Source organism: Mytilus trossulus, chromosome 13 (assembly GCF_036588685.1).
Source record: "Mytilus trossulus isolate FHL-02 chromosome 13, PNRI_Mtr1.1.1.hap1, whole genome shotgun sequence".
In the NCBI taxonomy this organism is placed as follows: domain Eukaryota; kingdom Metazoa; phylum Mollusca; class Bivalvia; order Mytilida; family Mytilidae; genus Mytilus; species Mytilus trossulus.
Window position 1 is genome coordinate 25,729,517 of NC_086385.1, and position 21,883 is coordinate 25,751,399.

At 31.1% G+C, this 21,883-nt stretch overlaps 1 protein-coding gene across 1 annotated transcript; it reads left to right on the forward strand.

Moving 5' to 3' along the window:
- Window positions 1-4,803: 4,803 nt before the first annotated feature.
- On the forward strand, window positions 4,804-18,731 carry LOC134694189 (titin-like). Its single transcript, XM_063555186.1, has 7 exons — window positions 4,804-5,270; window positions 5,658-5,724; window positions 7,336-7,403; window positions 9,210-9,245; window positions 15,068-15,121; window positions 17,127-17,393; window positions 18,340-18,731. Exons 4-7 carry the CDS (start codon window positions 9,224-9,226, stop codon window positions 18,729-18,731), a joined length of 735 nt encoding a protein of 244 aa, XP_063411256.1. The 5' UTR covers window positions 4,804-5,270; window positions 5,658-5,724; window positions 7,336-7,403; window positions 9,210-9,223.
- The last annotated feature ends 3,152 nt before the right edge of the window (window positions 18,732-21,883 follow it).

The following is a 21,883-nucleotide window of genomic DNA, read 5'->3' on the forward strand; positions in this document are numbered from 1 at the left end:
AAACACATATCTTTGTTGTGGTTTTATAAATGAATTGAAATATAAGTATTTGGTATTGGTATAAAGTATCAACAATGATGGTCAATAATTCAAGTATTGTATATTCCTACTATGCCATTGCACAATGCTTAGCCTTTAGATTTCATCTTCTGGTTGGTATATTTTTCGAGAAAATTTTAATTAATGTATTTGTTTGATATTGCTTTGAACAATTCTTTAATAACTACAAGACCGCTTATATCTATATTCGTGTGTGGTGTCTTTCTTCGATATGTCGTGTTCGTTTAGATCTCATGTGGTAAACTTTCAATCCGGTTGTTGTTTTCTGCGATTGTACTGTTACAATATGTTCCATATTAGATGAGGAGTGATTTTTTGGCAAATATGTCAAACCTTAATGTTAATATTGTTTCATAAAATATTATATATTGCGAAAAACAGTATATAGCTGTATACGGACTAAAATAATTACACCGTTATAAAATCTATGTATCTTTACTTAGTCAGTAGACAGTTAGTTGGTCTTTTAGGCAATACATGTATATCATACAACAATGTTCTTTATTTTTATTTTGACTTGTTGAATATCATGTGCATATCAACATAAAAACGTAATTGTTGAACAATGAAATTCGTAGATCTATGCGATATTAAAGCATTTAAAATCCTAGTATGTGAACCTTTGTCTTGGAAATAGGCTGAATTACAAATAATCTGATTTTTTTTTGTCTTTTCTACTGTACTCTTTTTATTCATGAAATGAAGAAAATAGCTTCTTGTAAAGTTGATCAATATATTAAGTAAAACCTTATGCTGTTAGAAAATAAAAAGAAGTATAAACAAGAACTTTTCAATGGCGAAGATCTAGAAAAAGAAAGTTAAGTTTTTGAAATGTATAGAATGTTGCATCGCTGCATTTCATAATTTGAACAACTTAAATATAGTAAACATGTATTGTAAGTATGTATTTAGAGATTAGATACACACATTTGAATTAATTCGTTCAGTTATCTATTGACTTGTGATAAATACTCTATATGATAGTTTTGTCAAGTGCTTTATCTTTTATTCGTTGTGCATAATTTGGGGGCGGATACATGATTGGTGAATCAACTTTGTGTTATATGAAGTTTGCAGCATAAAGGTAGGTGCATGTTAATGTCAGTTTCAATAGCTGAACCATTTAAAAAACTACAAATACTTATACTGGTGTTTTTACATAGACCAGTAAATGGCTTTCTACCTATGTTCTGTTTGTATATGTATTAAATTTAAATGTTTCTCTGGCTATTGATATTAAATTCAATTTGAATTCTACTTTATAATCATAATAGAAGGCCGAAGTAAGTAATATCATTGATGAGATATTGTTGGTTCCAAAGCAAAAACATATTTTTCTTTTCCTACTTCACCTTTCCTCAGTATTCTTCAAATTATCAAATGCAAAGCGTATCTAAATTACAAAATGGAACGTCTGATATCACAATCTTGTTGATTTTTGTTTAACTAGCTCTTAAATTTGGTGTTACCCTTCATTTTGTACATAACGAAATACCTGTGCCAAGTCAGGAACATGTCAATATAAAATAGAACAGGTGGTTTTATTGTCAATGAGACCACTCTCCTTAAGAGACCAACTAATACAGAAAATATAAAATATAGGCCATCGTACGGCCTTCAATGATGAGCACAGCCCATTCCGCATAGTCAGGTATTAAAGGCACCGAAATGACAAATTAAAAACAATTCAAACGAGAAAACTAACGGCAAAATTAATGTACAAAAAATGAACGAAAAACAAATATGGAAAACATCAACAAACGATAACCACTAATTTGCAGGTTCCAGACTTGTAACAGGCACATACATACAGCATGTGATCGGTTTAAACGTGTTAGCGGGATTCCAATCCTCCGCCTAACCTATGACAGTAGTGTGACATTACAAAATAAGAACGAACTTTACAAATTTGTTAAAAAAGGCCACAGATCATTTATCATACCACATCTTTTTTTTATTAACTCATTTGTTTGCAATTTTCCTTGCAGTTTTGTAGATTCAAACATTTTGGTACAATTGCAACAAGAAAAGATGATACTAAAGTAAGTTATCGTAAATCCAACATCGTTTAAAACAGACGATATCATGTCAAAAATTATTAACGGCATGATATCAACGTTTTTGCTAAGAGTATGTTAGTTATGGACAGGAATCATCAGCGCTTTTAAGCAGTGTTTGGTTTTGAAACAATGATCAATATTCTACAACATTGTATTTACTTTGCCTTCTATATGATCTGATTCAAGCGGCTTTGTTAGGTCGTATAAAGGAAAAGCGTAAATATTAATCTGAATTTTATATAATAACATTGTAGTTTAGATCTAGTTTCTTACAGTAATTGTTAAGACTATGTTCAGTCTTAAAGCATAAAATAAATTGCTTTTTGTAATTGTCGGAAGCATTTCTTTTTAAAACTTTAAACAAATGTATACCATTCATGTAATCAAAGATTGTAAACATTTTTTATCTTCTTCACATGCCATTTTGTATCTCGTTTGACTTATAAATATTTGATCGCGAAATGATACGAACCTTCACCTTTCAAACTGATCATAAGTATATGTCGACAGAAATATCTAAATAGAACATACGAATAGTTTATTAACATGTATGACTGTATACTTGTTGGGTATAGACAAATTCAGCTAATGTTACTCTAATATTTGTAGTATTATTGATAAGATTTAGTATTTTATGAAATGTCAAACGGTTATACAGCTGTCTCAATGCTACCCTATGACCAAAATACATATTATTCCTTCCTCGACAAACTTGAAACAATTAATTGCCAGAGCATCAATTGGGTTATGTCAATGGTAGTTACTGTTTATTTGTTACTTATACATTGGCTAGAGGTATATGTAGAGGGATTTTTGCACCTGTTCCGAGTCAGGAGACTGTTGTTTTTGTTAGTCTTGTATGATTTTGAGTTTTAGTTATTTATTTTTTTATATCCATTATCTCAGATCTACTGCACTTTTTTGCGTAAGGCAAGCTGAAGCACACCTTCGGGTGTGAGATTTTCTCACGGTGTTGAAAACCTTTGTTTCCCTCCGGTCTTTTTCTACTTTTTTGTCGGGTTGTTGTATCTTTGACACATTCATAATTTCCAGTCTCAATTTGAAGATTTCATTACCACGTGTATGTTATTAAAAAAATATGTATCAGCTGTTATATTCACATAATTATGTATTTTTATATATTTCGAAATATGTTCTAGATGAGGTTTCTCCTTGAACACCAAGTGTATAAGACAGACAGCAATGTTGTTTAGATTCTTGATTTTGGTAAGTATCGCTGTGAAAAATACTATACCAAAGGAAATATATAGTGTATCCTAAATCTTGGATGCGAATAATGTTTCTAAAGAAATATACAATTAGAAATGAGTTTAAATCGACAGCTTTTTTTAGAGAAGGATATTAGGTGATTTGACTTTTACATTTCCGTAACCATTATTCATTCATATGTTTCAACAGCTTTTAGTCTGCGTTAGAATTTAGTATTTTTGAATGCAGGTCTTGCTTTATTTGTGTGCGTTTGAAAACACACACCGGTTTGAGAATCAAAAGTTATGATTATCATGTGGAAGATTTATTCCTTATGTTTTGATATTAATTTTCAAATTTTTAAGACTGTTATTTTGAAGAGGTATTAGCATAAGTTTCATAATGACATTTTTCACGGTTTTCTGTCTGCTGCAAGTGACTGTATTATTTGATGGTTTGAGGATGTATTTGTTCTTGTATGAAATTTAATTCATACATATGCATCGCAACTTGTTTATCGTATTTCAGGTTGATTACATCACGTCATGCATATGACTTGTTTTGACTCTCAAAAATGATACATGTTTGGTAATGGTAAATGACGGATCGTAATTTAAATTTAGTTTTAAAATTAAACAACCGTATATTTATCTTTTTAACTAACATGAGACGTTTTGTGTTCAACACTATAGGCTAGTATTTAGAGTCTATCACGAGAGTTATGCATTTATATTATATATGAGTAAGTATATGATTATCAACATGTAGTAAAACAGCAGACTATTTATTTCAGGTTCAAGTTTGCGCAGCATTCCCATTTAAATGCCCAGAACCAGCGCAGTGGTCACTCCGTGCAAGAGGACATTGTCCTGATCCGTCGAAGTATTTCTTTCTCAAGAATGATCTTATAAATGGATATTCTGAAAATTGCACAGTATTCGATTTTCTACAACCAGGTAATGTACAAATAAGGAAATTAATACAAATGGGATCATTATCCACCAGATATCCTATGAAAACTGGCCGTTGGCATACAGTTTAATCAAATATATTATTAAAACCCCGATTCGACAAACTATTTAATAATTCTAAAAAGCTAAACAGTGGCTTGATTTAAAAAGAAGCAATCGATGAAAACAAGGTTAATAGTCTACAATAAATGACAATCACTATATAAAAGAACTACATAATGTAACGTATCAAGATTAAACACGTTTCCTTGAGCCCATTTTCATCCTAATCTGGTACGTAAGTGTGACACATTCACCATAACTTTTAAACTGAAAAGGCATCTCATTAGATCGTCAAAAATAGCTGACAAAAAAACAAAAAGTATCGTTAGTCCCTTGTGTATTATGAAGAACCATATTATATGTTTACAATCACAACAGGAACAAAATATCCAGGGTAAACACACATTAAAATCAATGTATATATCTAAAAAATCACAAAAAAACACAATTTAGTACAGCAAAAAAAAAATCTTTAAATTTATCATATCATATATTAATATATAGTTTTGTAGAAAAAATAACCTTAGTCGGGTCTTTCAATCATATAGATATGTTTTATATTGATATTTCTGAACTACTGTCCTGAAGGACAATTTGTTATGAGATAATTTTATAGGCAGAAAACATGTTCTACGTGGAGGATTAGATGCAGATATTTGTTCATCAGACCGTTACCAGCCATGGCCAATAACATTCTACACAAACGTTAGTACAAACTGTATCTTTCAAAAGTCGACGTGTACTGAAGAGGGACAAGTGATCTATGGTCAAGGAAACCGTAACATCGATGCCACCTGCAGATGTGACTACAAAAGAGGTTATGATTTTCTTGTCGAAACTCTTAATCCATGTTTTTGTGTCCCATCAAAAGAAGATTGCTCATGTTATGTAAAGAGATGTCCTAACTCAACTGACAAGTTATCTCCAGGTAATTATTAATCTTTTTCGAGTAAAAAAAGCAATTTGGTCCTAATTGTTAAAAGCCTTTAATTTTGTAATACATTTCATTGCACTTTCTTTAAATATTTTAAACACAAACGTTTCGAAATATTTTGATACATTTGATATTTAGGATTTTGTGAATACTGACTTTCGTTACATCTAATTAGAATAAATTACCCGTGCCTTTACTATATCATTGTAAGACATTTTTGACGTTAAATGTTGAGTTTGATACTTTAATGTTACTTTCTAGAATTCATGGGAATAACATCTAGCAATTACTATTTTACTAAATATTAATTGAATTGAAATGACGTATATAGTTGTTCGACACGTTCGACTCGACCTGTAAGGTTTCTTCTATGTTTTGCAGATTATAAATGTCTTAATGATGACGAGAACATAACTCTATCTGAATGTAAACCAATTATCTACGAAAGGTAAATACTATTCTCTAGAACATCTTCACGGACAATTTCAATAGCATATTACAGACGGTATTTTTAGAATTAGGTAATAAAACATATCATAATTTGTCAAACATGTCGTCATCATCTTCAAAATTACCTGAATTGTTTTTATTTCTTTTTCTTTAAAAAAAAAAATATCAAAGTGCCTTTCTAAAATCATAAGTCAACTCAACCATGGGACCGTTTGTAATGGATGTCTTCAACTTTACCACTTCTAAACCTTGGTCCAAAAGCTTTCTTTCAAAAGTAACAAAAATATATAAAAACGGAAAAACCTTAAGGAAATGGCAAAACTAAAAGCTCAGACACATGAAACGCATGGATAATGTACTATAACGGACGTCATACAGTCAGCTTCTTTAGCAGAATATGGTGGATTAAACCTTTTTCATTGAAAGAAAAATACATAATCATAAAAATCAGCTTTGATCAGATTGTAACGATAGAACACTTATTAAAATTTCATCTTGCTACCATATGATTGTCCATTCAGAAAAAAGATAACAAAAAAACCCCGACAAAATGGTCTTTTAAAGAAAATCATGTTTAGGAAATACAGCCTTTAATACTAGATCGACTTATGAGATAAATTATTCGTATACAGGTACAATTCGACAAAAAAGAGACATATAAAGTGTCCATTGGATCTCAAAGCTCATTCAACGGTATTAAGTTATTTAATACTGTACCGAACAAAAAAATATTTGAAAATGATCATCTGTCGTGTTTTAATCTATTTGTGAAAGAGATATTCATGTGGAAGCACGTTGAAAGTTTAACAGTTGTTCTTGTTTTACCGTCTTATAAATGCTGCTTTATTATTAGGTATTTTCCTTTTGTTGTAAACATACATGGCATTCATTATTATCATATGTTGTATCAGATGATATCGATGATGCACACAAACTTTTTAAGTACCATTAATTCAACCAAAACAGTAGTTGGAACCCAAAAGTTCGAATTTAACCGACAAATGGATGAAAAATCACGTGTGCCAGTAACAACTCACTTTTTTAGGTTGTAACTTTCAAACTACTGATATTATGGCAACAACTGATAAAACAGGAATAGATATCGCTTTCCATTAAAAACATGATGGTGCTCGTTACTAATCTTATCATTTCTTAAACTCAAATTACACTAAATTATGATGATTTTCCATATATGCAAAAATACAAAGTGTAAGGTCTCGATAATCCTGTATACATAGAGTGTGACAGGGGTAGTTCTGTTCAATATTTTATGAAAAAGGGGACTGGCTATTATTTTTTTTTAGATTTGTTTCATGTTTTATTTTAGGATTTTTTAATTCCTACTATTCATTGAAATCCCTGTCACAGAAACCTAGATTTTAATCGGATATCGTTCATGATTTTTTTTCATAAATCTAAAATGAGAGTTGCTTTCAAATCTTATTTAACCTATTCGTGACATGTTATTGCAATAATCTTGATTGCTTGGTGGTATAATTTGAAACTGTTATGTCGTGCACATTAAGTCTGAAAATATTAATCTAAGGTGTAGATATGTTCTTGATAACTGCATAGTTCATGTAAGTTTAACGTTAGGAAAACATTTCAGGGTAATCGCAACTGTAAACAAAAATAAAACGGAGAACATTTTAACAAGACAGAATATCTCATATGAAGGTAAGAATTTAATTGAATCATTCCATAATAAAAAAAAAAGGTTTGATTTGATGCTAACGTATATTTAAATGTGCTTTACATCATCGAAAGCAATGAAACAGTCATGCACTTTTGTAATTCAAAATCAAGATTCAACTTATTGTGTTATCTTTGGGAGACCAAAGAAATACTAATAATATATATAATGTTTCTGAAATAGATCTAAATCTTTTAGAACATAAATATTCATTTTTTTAACTATTTGTATTTCATTTTTTAAATTTTAAGCATAACAAATAATAAATCGAAGTTAATTTGATGCAAAAGAATGTCCATTTTTCAATATTTTTTCAATATTCTGAAAGGAAGAAGATAACATTTTACGTGATGTTAATTACACTCTGATATTAAGTCCACTAAACTTACTTCTTTCTTCTATATTTTCCGTTTTTGTAACTTTATTGGTAAACATGTACAGATATAGAAGAAAAAATATAAAAAGTTAAACTCTCGCAAAATGTTTGTTTAGTTCGATTAAGCATATTACCCAAGAGGATGTCTTAAAAGATGACAGTACCTTCAAATACCTCGTTGGATTTTTCAATTTATAATTCGCTGCTTTTTGTCGTTTCTTTTATTGAATATGTACTAGAGAATCTGAGATAAATAGTAAATCAAAAGTATGCATCCATTTCTGTGGCAGTCATTTTGTTAATCAGGTGTTACATGTGTTATGTTGGCTTTCTCTTGTAACACATGGTTGATTATTTTTTTCTCTCGATTTGGGGGTTTTATGTCTTCTTTAACTTATGATGTATGAATGCCGTCATTCATATATTTTAAAAAGACAGAGCTTGAAAACAAAGTATATAAGACCTAGTAATAAACACACGAAACAAAAATAAAAGTAAAACGAAACTTCTAGAGCACTCAACTTGTATCAATGGATCTGATTGGATGACAACCCTGCGTAAACACCCTATCTTACTGTGTATAGCCGACAATTTGAATTCTGGAATGTTTTAACATATTGTCTTTTCAATGATAAATAAAAATCTCACGTGTTTCACCTACAAATGTTTTTTTTTTTTAAAATTTAATATTAATTACATCTGATTATTGCTCTAAACAAGAAAACGCAGTTGTTAACATTTGACGATGGAAAATATATATATATAAAATCCACGTGTTTAGTTGGCAAAGAAGACAACATCATATTTTGTAATTTTTGTAGCAATATTTTTCATCGAAATGATGACTAAAATGTACTGATCTATGGATTTACATTACACATATTATAATAAAGATAACAGAATTGCGTGAGAACCTTGGCCTTCGCAAAACCTACTGTCACAAATGCTCGTTTAGTAAATCTGCTACTCTTCGATAGTTAAACTCAATTTGCAACATTTAACCCACGTCCAATCTTCAAAGATAACACAGGCATATCTTGTTTGTTGTCATAGTTAAATTCAATAAATTGAAAATGGAAATGGGGAACATGTAAAAGAAATAACAATCTGACCAAATAACAGACACAAGCCGAAGTCCAGCATGAAGCATTCAACGCAGCTAGACAATTCTGCAACCAGGGGTGGTCTACAGCTGGACCCTAAATAAAATTGTGTAATAAGTCAGTGAACAGGGACGTCACATTACACTCCAAGACATGTAAATGAACTAAAATTAAAAAAAAAGACTAACAAAGACCACAGTCACCTGACTTGGGAAATGCTCAAAAATGCGACGGGGTTAAACATGGCTTGTGGAGTTTGAACATAGAATCTAGTTTAATGAAGTGTTTTTTTTTTGTAATTCGTTTTTCAGTGCAACGGAATATAATGATATACTCTATATGTATTGGTAAGTATTCTATAGTATAATACGACATGAAGGTAAACCTGATGTCATAATAGTTTAATAAATTTAATTTAGTAAGGTATTTGAAAGTGAAATTTAAAAAACATATTATTGTCTCAAAGTCATTCGGGTGTTTTGGCATTAAGGTCACAAGTTTTCGACATTGTCAGGAATAGTCCAGAATTAATACGAAATTTGCTAATGATACCGATGTCGGAGTCGATCCCGACAAATACAGAACACAGACAAAGTCGTTTTTAGTGCGGTAGATCAGACTGATAGGATTACGTTTTGACAGTACCTGACCATTGCCAATATGGCGACAGTTTTCTAACGGTTATGATCCGTCAGTGTCGTTCAATTGTTTGATCACTGTTTGATCTCTCTCGGATCACATTCGGTAGACAGGTGTTGGGACAGATTCGATCGGTTAGTACCTTGTGAAAGATCTGTAAGCGGCAATAAGTTAAACTAGGCAATAAGCTAACGCCTAGACATTAAGTTATTGCCTGAAATTTCAGGCATTAAGGTTATTTCCTAAAACTTGATGATGATTATTTATCCTATTGCCGAAAATAATTTTAGGCAATAAGTTAACTCTGTAATTTATGCTTAATTGGTGATTTATTCTTGATATAAATTTGTTTCCTAATTATCTTTTTTTTATTACATGTATGATTATACATTCATTTGACAGATCTTCAAATTTAGTACATTAAGTTTTTGTTATTCTCGCGGTATTTTGTCTGATTGTTGGTCTGTTTCTGTGTGTGTTGCGTTTCGGTGTTGTGTCGTTGTTCTCCTCTTATATTTAATGCGTTTCCCTCGGTTTTAGTTTGTTACCCCGATTTTGTTTTGTCCATGGATTTATGAGTTTTGAACAGCGGTATACTACTGTTGCCTTTATTTATTTAAAAGTAATTTTAGCAGCTAAAACAGAATTAACCTTTTTCATGTGTTGTCGTCTTACAAAATATTAAAAAGATTTTTAAAAAAAAGGTGATTGTATGCAATTCAAAAAGGGAAAAGATTCTATTATCAATAGAGTAATTATAATATTAATTCGAAAATTTGTACACATCACCAGTCGAGCTGGTTTGAACAAGGATTTGTATATTATAAAAATCCTGGGTTTGAACTGTACAAAAGAAAAAAAAATAAGATTATAGTATTTTTTGCTCACACCATTTTCCAATTTTTCTATTGGATAAGTAAATGTTCTTTGTTCACAGTTCCACAACTTGTGATAACAAAATGATTTTAACAAAAATTTCCATAATTTTTTTATATTTTTAAATTATTATTTGGTGCGTTTTAATATAAATATCATATGTTATTAGTGTTCTTATTTCCGGTCTCTTTGGGAGAGTTGCAGTAACAAAATAATAGAGTTGAAGTACTCAGTATTTATATGAAAGTTTCACAAAATTTGAACTATTAAGTTTGAAACCGTGACAATTCAAATTCAGCGCCCTCAAATCATATAATGATTTTACAGATTATTTATTTAATTTGAACTATTTACAATTAGTTTGTTCAGTTCTAATATAAAACGTAGTTATATTTTTGACTTGTGTTTTGTTTCAAAGATTTTAAATATACAATTAAGATATCAAACTTTTTTTATTACCTTTAATTCAAAACTTATAGTTATTTTCTAATATTTAATCGGGTTTGAAACCATATTTATTTTTTTCATTTGTTTTTTTCTTTTACGCCAATACTTGGGACAGCGGTTATGACATCCTAGCTAAGATCATCCTCGAGTAACTTCGATGTGCATGGACAGTTTCGATAAACATGCTCCAGCCTTTATAATGTTATTATGTAGCACATATATTTGTATTTAAATGAATAAATTTCCTTTATTTACTTGCATTTATATTTTAGGCATTAAGCAGCTTATTGCAATGCCTGCACATATTTCTTAAGATTTAATCTTAAATCCTAGGATCGTTAGCTTATTGCCTAGGATCTAAGCTTAATGCCTAATTTCACTTATTGCCACTAACAGATACACATCGAATTATAACAAGATCACATTGACAAACTTGGTTTGAAACTGCTGAATTTGGACATTTCCTTAACAATATCTGATCATTATCGTTATTCAATAAATATTTTCTAGCCACAATTCATAGGATCTTGATTAGACTTTTGACAAATTGTAATGAGGAATGGCTTTGTTAAGGAGTGCGGTGAACATCGTGAATGTGTGACCCTAGCTCTACAAATTCCAACAATATGTTTTACGAAACATCAAATTATTTTACTGCCAAAAGTCTCCTATCGATTGTAGAATTCATTGGTGATCTTATTCTAGGGGTACTGGATATGCCAATCAGATTATAGTGACAGTTGTTCCATATCTCATATTGAATCCAATTTGCTTGAATCAATTTTCTTAAAACTATACACATTTTTTTTCGAAATTACTGACTTACGTGACTTTCAAAGAGGGGAGATCTAGAACGATAAAAAAAGAACGTCAAACTCATGAGGAGAAACTTTACTGACATTGCCTTCAAGTTGGCAATCAATAGTATACAAAACTCAACAAAGAAAAATTAATACAACGCTTGTTTGTGTCTACAGGATGTATAACTACACAGATACTTATATGTTGTATTCATGTTTGTATTTAGTCTGCAACCTTTATACTTGCATAGTTTTTCATGTTTTATTGGAATAAACTATATATCTATCTATCTATCACAGCTTCGTCAGTAATGATATGAATAAATCCGATGCTTCGTTTAAGTCGATTTTCATGTTTTGGATGCGAAGTAAATACCTTGCATCAGTTCTCCTAGGGAATCAATATGAAGCCTTTTGCAAGGTAAAATGAGTTCCCCTAAACGTTTCTACATGTTAAAAATCGAATGTGCTGTCCTATTTCCGTTTTTTTTTAGTTGAAATTTTTTCACGCCGCAAGGAAGACGGAATTTTGTTTTATCTTTTTTTCACAAAATTGTGAACGTGGAAAATGATTTCGCGTATTTATTGAAGTACATATTGAAAGTTAGACGAGTGACAACTTTTGTCAACGTCTTTAACACCGATAAAACACTGTCAAAATGTCAACCCACCTTTGCTTTGTTTTTGACTGCATTAACATAATTTAAGTAAACACGCGTATACAAGAACACTTGAATTGATACGCGAAACTATGAAAATAAAATTTAATTGACGTATAATGTAAAATCACAAAAATACTGAACTCTGAGGAAAATTCAAAACCGGAAGTTCCTAATCAAATGGCAAAATAAAAAGATAAAACACAACAAACGAAGAGACAATATTTGTTTTAACCTCTGTATGGAACACAGATTTATTCGCTTTTGCGTGCTTTATATTGAGTAATGGCATAATTGTCTATTGGATATACTTGTGTATTAAACAGTCAAAGACAAAAGATATTTTCCAATTGAAAGACTTTTGTATAAAAAAGGAGCTTTGGTTTGATAGCAAATACTTTATACAAAGTCATGGTCGTTAAAAACCACCACAAGTATTACTCGATTTATTTCACTTGACTGGGCGGAGTTTAACCGGTTCGCTCATAATAAACCAGTCCATCTATAGATAGGTGTATTAGGATAAACTCATAAATGAAGTGTCCAGTAATTCTTTTGTAAATTCCTTTGATGACACTGATAGGTGATTAGAAATCAGTAATAATCATCCTTATCACACACATCTTCAATATAGACTGTCCTTATGCAAATTGAAACCTAGCTCCGCCTAATCAGTTGAAATAACATTGGTAATAAGTGATTGCAAATGAGACAAGTTCAAATGAAGTGAATGTAAGTAATAAGAGATAACTGTCGGGGTTTAACTTGTTTATAAACACTTAATCCTCCCGTACCTTACAGCACACAATAAGATCAATATATTCAGTTGAAAATGCTTTACTGATCAGATCGTTACAAAGCGGAAAAGCAATCAACTAAAACAGAGACCAAATTTTGCAGTCTTATTCATGATTAAATGTTAAAACAGGAATGATGAATACTTTTTTTTTGTACTTTGATTTCTTCCAAACTTGATACAGAGAAAGGATAGTTCTCTCCCTTAACTTTCAATCAGGATCTTTTAAACCATGATCAAACATGTGCCATATTTTACGTCTTTTATCTATACTATTAAACGAGAAGATCTCATTTTGGGTGTCGCTTCTCCTCCTTCCACAATAAATTAATCATCATGCCTCTGTGTCCAACAGGTAACATGTATAGTCGAATTTGTCATCCATTCTTATGATCATTCAGTTTTGGTTATTTTGGGATAAAAACGAAAAAGAAAGCGTCCGGATATTTTCCCGTCATTGGACAAAACTTTAAGTCAGATTATACTTCCGGTTTGGGTTTTTCTGTACTTTGAACATGCAAAGACTATGAATAAAGTATTGCTTTCTGCTATCAATTTGAGTTCTAGCATGTATCATCCTCGCTTAATGTGTTTCAGTTTGGGTTATTTTGGGAGGAAAACGAAAGTGAATAATATTTGCTATTTACTATCAATTAGTTTACAGTGGCGGATCCAGAACTTTTCATAAGCGAGAGGGGCGCTGACTGACCTAAAAAAAAGGGGGGGGCGTTCCGCTCATGTTTCAGTGATTCCCCATATAATCAACATTTTTTTTAACGAAATGCCCCCAGCCACCCCCCCCCCCCCCACCCCCCTGGGATCCGACCGCCTATGGTTTACTACCAACGGTGGTCACTGCGGATATATTTCTGTATTCTTACATACATTTACCATGAATATATATAACTGTATTTGTTATAATTTAATACAAATTTCAATGGTTATCTTGGGAGGGGGGCTCTTTACTAATCATGGCTTTCACTGATGTATATATATATATTTGTAATATTAGAATTATAATTGAGAAACGGCTATATATCAAGAATAAATCACTAAATATGCATAAATTCCAGAGTTTACTTATTGCCTTAAATTAATTTCGGCATTAGGACGAATGATCATCATCAAATTTCAGGAAATAAGCTTAATGCCTGAAAATTTCAGGCAATAACTTAATGGCTATGCGTTAGCTTAATTATTGCCCATGATTTAAGCTTAATGTCTAATTTCACTTATTGCCGCTAACATATAAAAGTACCTTTGACTTTTGACACATCTTCTTAATCACTAAATATGCATAAATTCCAGAGTTTACTTATTGCCTAAAATTAATTTCAGCATTAGGGCGAATGATCATCATCAAATTTCAGGAAATAAGATTAATGCCTGAAAATTTCAGGCAATAACTTAATGCCTATGTGTTAGCTTATTGTCCATGATTTAAGCTTAATGATTAATTTCACTTATTGCCGCTATTCTCTGTATAATAATTAAATATATATGCATGTTCATAGAGTACAGAAAAACAGTAGGTATAAAAATCGGTATTAAGAAAAAAGGGGGAGGGCAAAAAAATGTGCCAAGTCCCTAAGTACCTTTGACTTTTGATACCTCTCCTGAAATTCTCCAGTCAGCATATTTTTTTTTACAGTTTACATACGCTCTATTTCCCCGCGATTTCGGGGGTGTGTTCTAGTAACTTCTAAAAAGAGCATATCCAAACAGTTCGTCATAATATTGTTTTGAACACTAGATACTTTATAACTGTTCTAAAAAGAGCAGATCCAGACAGTTCGTCATAATATTGTTTTGAACCCTAGAGATAATTACATTAGTTATTGGAAAATCGTATTCAAGAGTATTCTGACATTTCATAAAGGAGCTAATAGGTGTCAAGAAACAAAATTGTTTTGACCTATAACCATGATAACCGTTTACACGTTGTTTTATAGGTTTAACCATTGCCTTCTGTACTGGAGTTCTGATAATTCAGTCGAGTTTGGAAGGTAGGAACAATAATAAATGTTAGGTGTTTGACATCAAAAGAAATTATAGCAAGATGCTCACTACAGACACACAATTGTCTCGTTTATTGTAAAGAAACATGCAGATTTGTCTTTCTAAGCTAAATTTAGCATGGCTTACAATATAATCAAAAATTCCTAGTTATTTAAATTTGTCTTTGAGCATTTCTACTACTTTTAAAAGACTTATCAATGTTGTTCGAAAACAAAACAGTTTGACATATACTACTTAAGGGTGTACTAAACAGTTACAAGGGAGATAATGATGCCGCTAACGTAAACTAAAGTTTAAGGTGTAATACCACCATTTATTTCCACCTAATAGTCTTTGTTAAATAACTAATTTTTCCAAAAAATTGCAGAATTGATTTTTCTTTCAAATAAAGAAATACTCATCATGTGACTGTATAGTTGTATCGTGTCTATTACTATAGAAAATATTTCACAAAACATTTTATTACATATAAGAAAATAACCATCACTGGAAGTTAATCGATCTATTTATTTGTTGTATCTTTGTACGAACTTAAGTAACCATGTAACCTCAAGTTTTTGAAATTTTCTATAGAATCCGCAAATACAAATATAACAATGCTTTGAAATACCAACGATATGTGTTTATGTTTTACTGCAATGAAATGTAAGATTAACATGCTTAATAACCTGCAACTGTCAAAGTCAAGGGAATATTTTTTACGACCTATTTTCGAATGCCACCAGACGTGACATACAATGATTTGGTGGTATTACACCTATAGATTTCTTAACTCGTCGGCAAATTGAAATTTCGGGAAAAAGAGGCATTTTTCGGCTGATATTCATATCAATATTGAAAGTAGTACATTGACACCTTTTTTAAATGACAGTTGGCCTGATTATGTATGAAGATTATTTGCACCTTTTTTTCTGCACAAATCAACAATCGGAATATTTCCAAAGAATTGTTAGACTAATTGAAAGCATACTTATATTATCAAGATTATATATGTATATCTTTACAAAAAATAGCGTGTGTTTACCTTTTGAAGCAAAATAGGTATGTATGTACAATGAATAGAAAAGTCCATGAAACCATTATTTTGCTAAAAGGTCTGACAGTTTGACCCCTGTCTGGAATGTTTCCTCCGAAATCATCGTTGGATCAATACTGTGCAGTATGATCTTATTGTGCATTACATGCTAAAATTTTCAGGGATGACACTATACTGTTTCGCTTTTAAAACATGCTTGTGTGTATGTTTACCACAAAAGCGAGGTTAGGTAATCGAAAAGGATATTAAGGAACTAAAAAGTGTCCAGTTGTTATCTTAATATAATTTTCGTCAAATGAAAGTACTAATAACTATTGTTATTATTGATAATTTCCAATTTAATCTTAAACATACGTACTTTTCTTAGAATCATGGAAGTCAAATGCAAAACAAAAAAAACATGAGCATTTTGATATATGCAAACTAGAAATACCGATAAATTTCGCTCTCAATTGCAGTTTGACTGGAGATGTGTACTGGAACCAGTTTGTTTCAGCTGGAAGATGTGCGCTTCAAAAGGTGATGCTGGAACGCCGCTAATATAAGATTTTCAAGAATACACTTAATCTATGCTATTAGTGAAATAACCAAAACAATTTAAACTGAAAAGCTTCAAATAGATATAAGAAGATAATGTATGAGTGCCAATAAGACAATTATTCATCCAAGTCACAATTTATAAAAGCTAAACATTATATGTCAACGTACGGTCTTCAACACGGAGCATTGGCTCACACCGAACAGCTAGCTATAAAGGGCCCCAAAATTACAAGTGTAAGATCATTCAAACGGGAAAAACATAAACCGAATTTTGTTTTATAACAAGTTGAGAAGTGGCCAACAATTTAGTTGTTAAATTTTGATTTTTAGTGTTATAAATGTAATTAGTGTGTTCAATAAAATCCTTAATGAAATTTGAATCTAATCCTCTTCATTTTGATTTATTCTTTTAATAGCATTTTTATATCTTGTCGAACCTAGCAGTGACATTGAGCTTATTGAGGGAGACACTGTAACACTAGAGTACAAGCTGTTGATTAATATATTTCCGAATTCCTTTTTGAAAAATGGTAAAGTTGTACCACTAATCGACAAAATGAGTAAAAAAGAGAAAGGTCAAATGATAAGACTTAAGATCACAAATGTTTCTGTAGATGACGTTGGAGTCTACTGTTTGGAGGTTGCAGGTCGAAGAAGTAGTCTAACAAACTTGGTTATACGGCGTATGTGATATTTCATTTTAATGATATTTGCCTTATCATAGACACATTTATAAATATAATTTACAAACGAATTGTTATAATTGCTATCATATGTGTGTGTATGTTGAAAATGTCGTGTTAACTAACGGAATTTAGCTCTAACTACTATGTAGAAAGTTCATGTTGTGATTGATGGGATGGTGTATTCAAATTGATATATAATCTACATGTATCAACTTTTCAAAGTCATTCTTTAGACCAATAGTAAATTTATATCTTCTAAATCAGTTTGTCAACAGTATTTTACTAATAATTTTTTTCTCTTTCAAAATCATGATCGAAGAATAGTTTATTCCATCGCTTAATTATAAGGTATGACGAAGTAACCTGACAATACATACACAATGACGAATATTCCGAAAGTGATGAAAACTTTCCCATTTGACCAATACAAATAAATAGAATTAACTGCTTGTGGACTTTCAGTTCTCTACTGTATCATCAACTTAGTAGTCAATGCTTCGGTACTGGCTATATTTCCAAAAATCTAAGAAACGAAGGTTTCAACTCCCGACGCATGTCGTCTGCTCGTCTTCTTCACTTTCTTGGATAATGGTTGTACCTTTTCATTGTTTTTTCATCAACAAAAACGTTTTATGAGCACGTATATCGACATCACATATGTTTTATAAAAAGAAAATGGTATTTTTCTGATAAGATGACTGCATTATCTGTTGCAAGACTATCACTAATTGGTGGAAACCAGAAAATGTATCGATAAAATAGTCAATTAAATATTAACAGCCGTAACACAACTTATTATTATAGCAACTCAATGAGTGATAACATTCAATCCCTAACATATAATATTACAGATGTATCTAGTGTAACTCTTTTCTGTTAAGTCCAATATTTAAAGATGTTCGAAAATGAATGTACCCATTAACATTTGTACGCTTAATTGCAGGTAGCTTTATTGAAGAACCTCCCCGTGACATACAGCTAGTTGAGGGACAAACTGTTGAACTTAAGTACAAGTTGTTGAATGACAAACTTTCGGGTACCTTTTTGAAAAACGATCTGTTTTTACCAGCATTGAAAAATATTGAAAAATTTGTAGAGGGTGTCTGGAAAAAATTAAAAATTACAAATATTACTCAAAAAGATGTTGGAATGTACTGTTTGGAGGTGGCAGGACACAGAAGTAGGCTAACTAAAGTGATTATCAAACGTATGAAACTTATTTTTAGAGTATTTACCTATTTGTTCTATCCTCAGATCCAGCCCAACACACACGCTCACACGCACACACACACACCGATGTTTATAAATGCATATCAATGTTTAGAGTTAAGTTGATAACGAAGTGGATATAAGTAATATCAATAACATTTAAAAAAAACAATATCATTGTTGCAGTATATATATGTGTAAATTGTCAATCTTAAATTCGTATTTCAGCACCAGCTACAGTATCAAAATGATATACCATTGATTATCAAGATATTTTGTCCATTTAAATTGCTGTAGCATCTAAATTTTAATAATATAAGCCTTCTATACACCAACAGCTAATTCTACAGTGTGTTTTCAAAACAAGCTACGATCAGTACAAATCAAATGTGTTAAAACTTAAATTAGTAATACTGGTCTATACGACACATAACTGAGTAAACAAATGCACCGACTCTTGTGCAAATAGTAAAACATTTGTTCAAACAGATGAGTTCTTTTATATATGGATAGTGATGTATTGAAATTTACTAAAATAGTTCAAATTAAAATTGAGAATGGAAATGGGGAATGTGTCAAAGAGACAACAACCCGACCAAATAAAAAACAACAGCAGAAGGTCACCAACAGGTCTTCATAATTGTTTGAATTCATTCAAAATTAATTAATGTCTCTCCATTGTGTTAAGCCCTGTTTCACAGTCTGTGATTGTTTAATTGTTTCTACACAGTTGGTTTATTTATTTATTTATTTTTTTAATTTCATATATTTTAGCATCGGGCATCTTTGAAGAAACATTGGTTATCGAAATTGCCTCTGCTGCTATAGCTTTTATGTTTTTACCGTAAAGCTTCTTACTGTATTATCTCATTTAAGAAATATGATGGAGACTAAAATCGATTTTGTATTATTTTCGAAGCAAAACCATATCCTTATCTGTCATGATCATAATCGTTACAGCATATACTGTTTCAAGTAGCCTTTAATATATACCTTCTCATTTCGTATTAAACATAAACCATGTAGCATAGCAACCAAATTTCACGATGTTTACAGTTTTCAGTATCGTAATTCATGTTTCACGAATTAAAACAATGTTATCGAGTTAACTGTGTTGAATATAAGATGTTTTCGTTGACGCTATTTACTCTATTATCTCATTATTTGAGAAATATATCGAAGACTAAAACAGATTTTGTTATTCTTTTTGATGTAAAACCACAATAACTCTATTTTAACAATTACAGCATGTTCCTGTTTAAGATTGATTTTTGTTTGCCAGGCCTAATGAAAACAAGAGGGCTTCGGTATATGCATATAGTTTTCTTCTAGGGCATATGCAATGTAGCAAAGCAATCAAGTTTTATGATGTTTCCAATTTTCAATATCTTTGTGTGACGAATATTGCAATTATGGATCCATCAGAAGAATTTACTATAGTAGTTCAACATTTCACGTTTTATGAATACAATTGTTATCGTTTAAAATGGTCGTGGAATTTAAGATTTTAAGGTTATCATCAACTCAGTAAGAAGTGATTCGGTACTGACATTATGTTAAAGGTGTCCAGCATGAGAAACTTTTACATGACAACAGTTATGTTAACGATTCGTTTGCCTAGCCATTGTTACGAGCGAATTTATTCGATTGTATAGGGTATGATATGAAAACGAACTGGGAAACCATTTCCTGAATTTGTTTTCCAATTTCTAAATTTTTACGTTCGATACCGGAATTGTTTAAAACAATCAACATTTTAAATTATTTCATCATTACATATATTTCAAAAGTCATGTAACCAAATAATGTGTGTATACAAAACAAGCGTTCAATATTTATGAATATGTTTGCATTCATATGTTATTTTACAGCAATGTTTACTTCAACGATCGATACACAGTATTGTTCCGAAGGTAACACAATTGAAATGACGTGCTCAGTTTATACAGCTAACATTGAAATCAAATGGTACAAAAAGGACAGTGAACTGCATCAGTCTAGGAACATTTTGATTACCAGCAGTGGTAATCAGCATACACTTACAATCGTAGAAACAACAGTGAAAGATTCCGGGACATACTATGTTAAAGCAGAAAACGTGGAAATGGAATTTTCAATCACAGTGAAAGGTATTTTATTGCAAATACCCTTATTTAGAAACGACTGAAGAAATAGCAACTGAACAAACAGCTGAAGGAATTATATTCGCGGTTAACCAGTGATGACAAATGTTTTCTGATTTGTAGCTTACATGTAAAAAGAAAAATTATACTCTTGATGTTGGTTTTAATGCTTAAGTATGATAATATGGATACTAGTTTTTACGGTTCCAGAAAATTCTGCATACAAATAATACTATCAAAACTTACAATCAACACTAACATGTAGTTATCCAAATCATTTTCAAGAAATGCATTGTTTATATGCAGTAATAAGTAGAATTTACATTTTTTTATAATTACCATAACGTGAATCTTAATTTGCTTTATATAAAACCAGACATAATTTGTTTGTGTTAATGTTGTATCGAAAAATTACTTGAATACTTGTTAAATGTCGTATGTGAAGCGTTTCTAAGAAAACAAGATATGTCTTCGATTTGTCTCATGCACATAAAAGAGGGCGAAAGATATCATAGGGACAGTCAAAATGATAGATTGAAATTAAACTGACAACGCAAATTATAGTTCGCAAGACACAACATAGAAAACTAAAGACTAAGCAACACGAACCACACCAAAACCGGGAGTGATCTCAGGTGCTTCGGATGGGTAATCAGATCCTGCTCCACATTTGGCACATACATGAGGTAAAAAGTGTAATTCGGTAGATCACATTCGTGACAAAGGATGGGTATTGTAGGTTCGACATAAAGAACATATCCGATATAATCTGAAAAAAGGTGTTTCCATACTGTTAATGTAGTTTGTCATTTTGTCTTATATTCTTATTGCCATAATATTATCGACTTATGCAACTTTTTTGCAGACACCCCAAGCGTTTACTGCACTATTTTTGTTCATCTCTTTTGATAGCTATATTCAAACGACGTTTAATAGATATAACAACCATGGAAGGCATAGATATAAAACTTGAGTGTGAAACAGTGGAAGAAAACTGTCATGCTCTGTGGTTTAAGGATGATGAAGAAATAGATTCATCAGCGAGGATGACAATAGAAAGGAAACAAGAATGGTTATATACCCTATCATTAGCACCAACGAGTCTTGAAGACAGTGGAACATATAGCATTAAAATTAATGAAGCTACGAGTATAT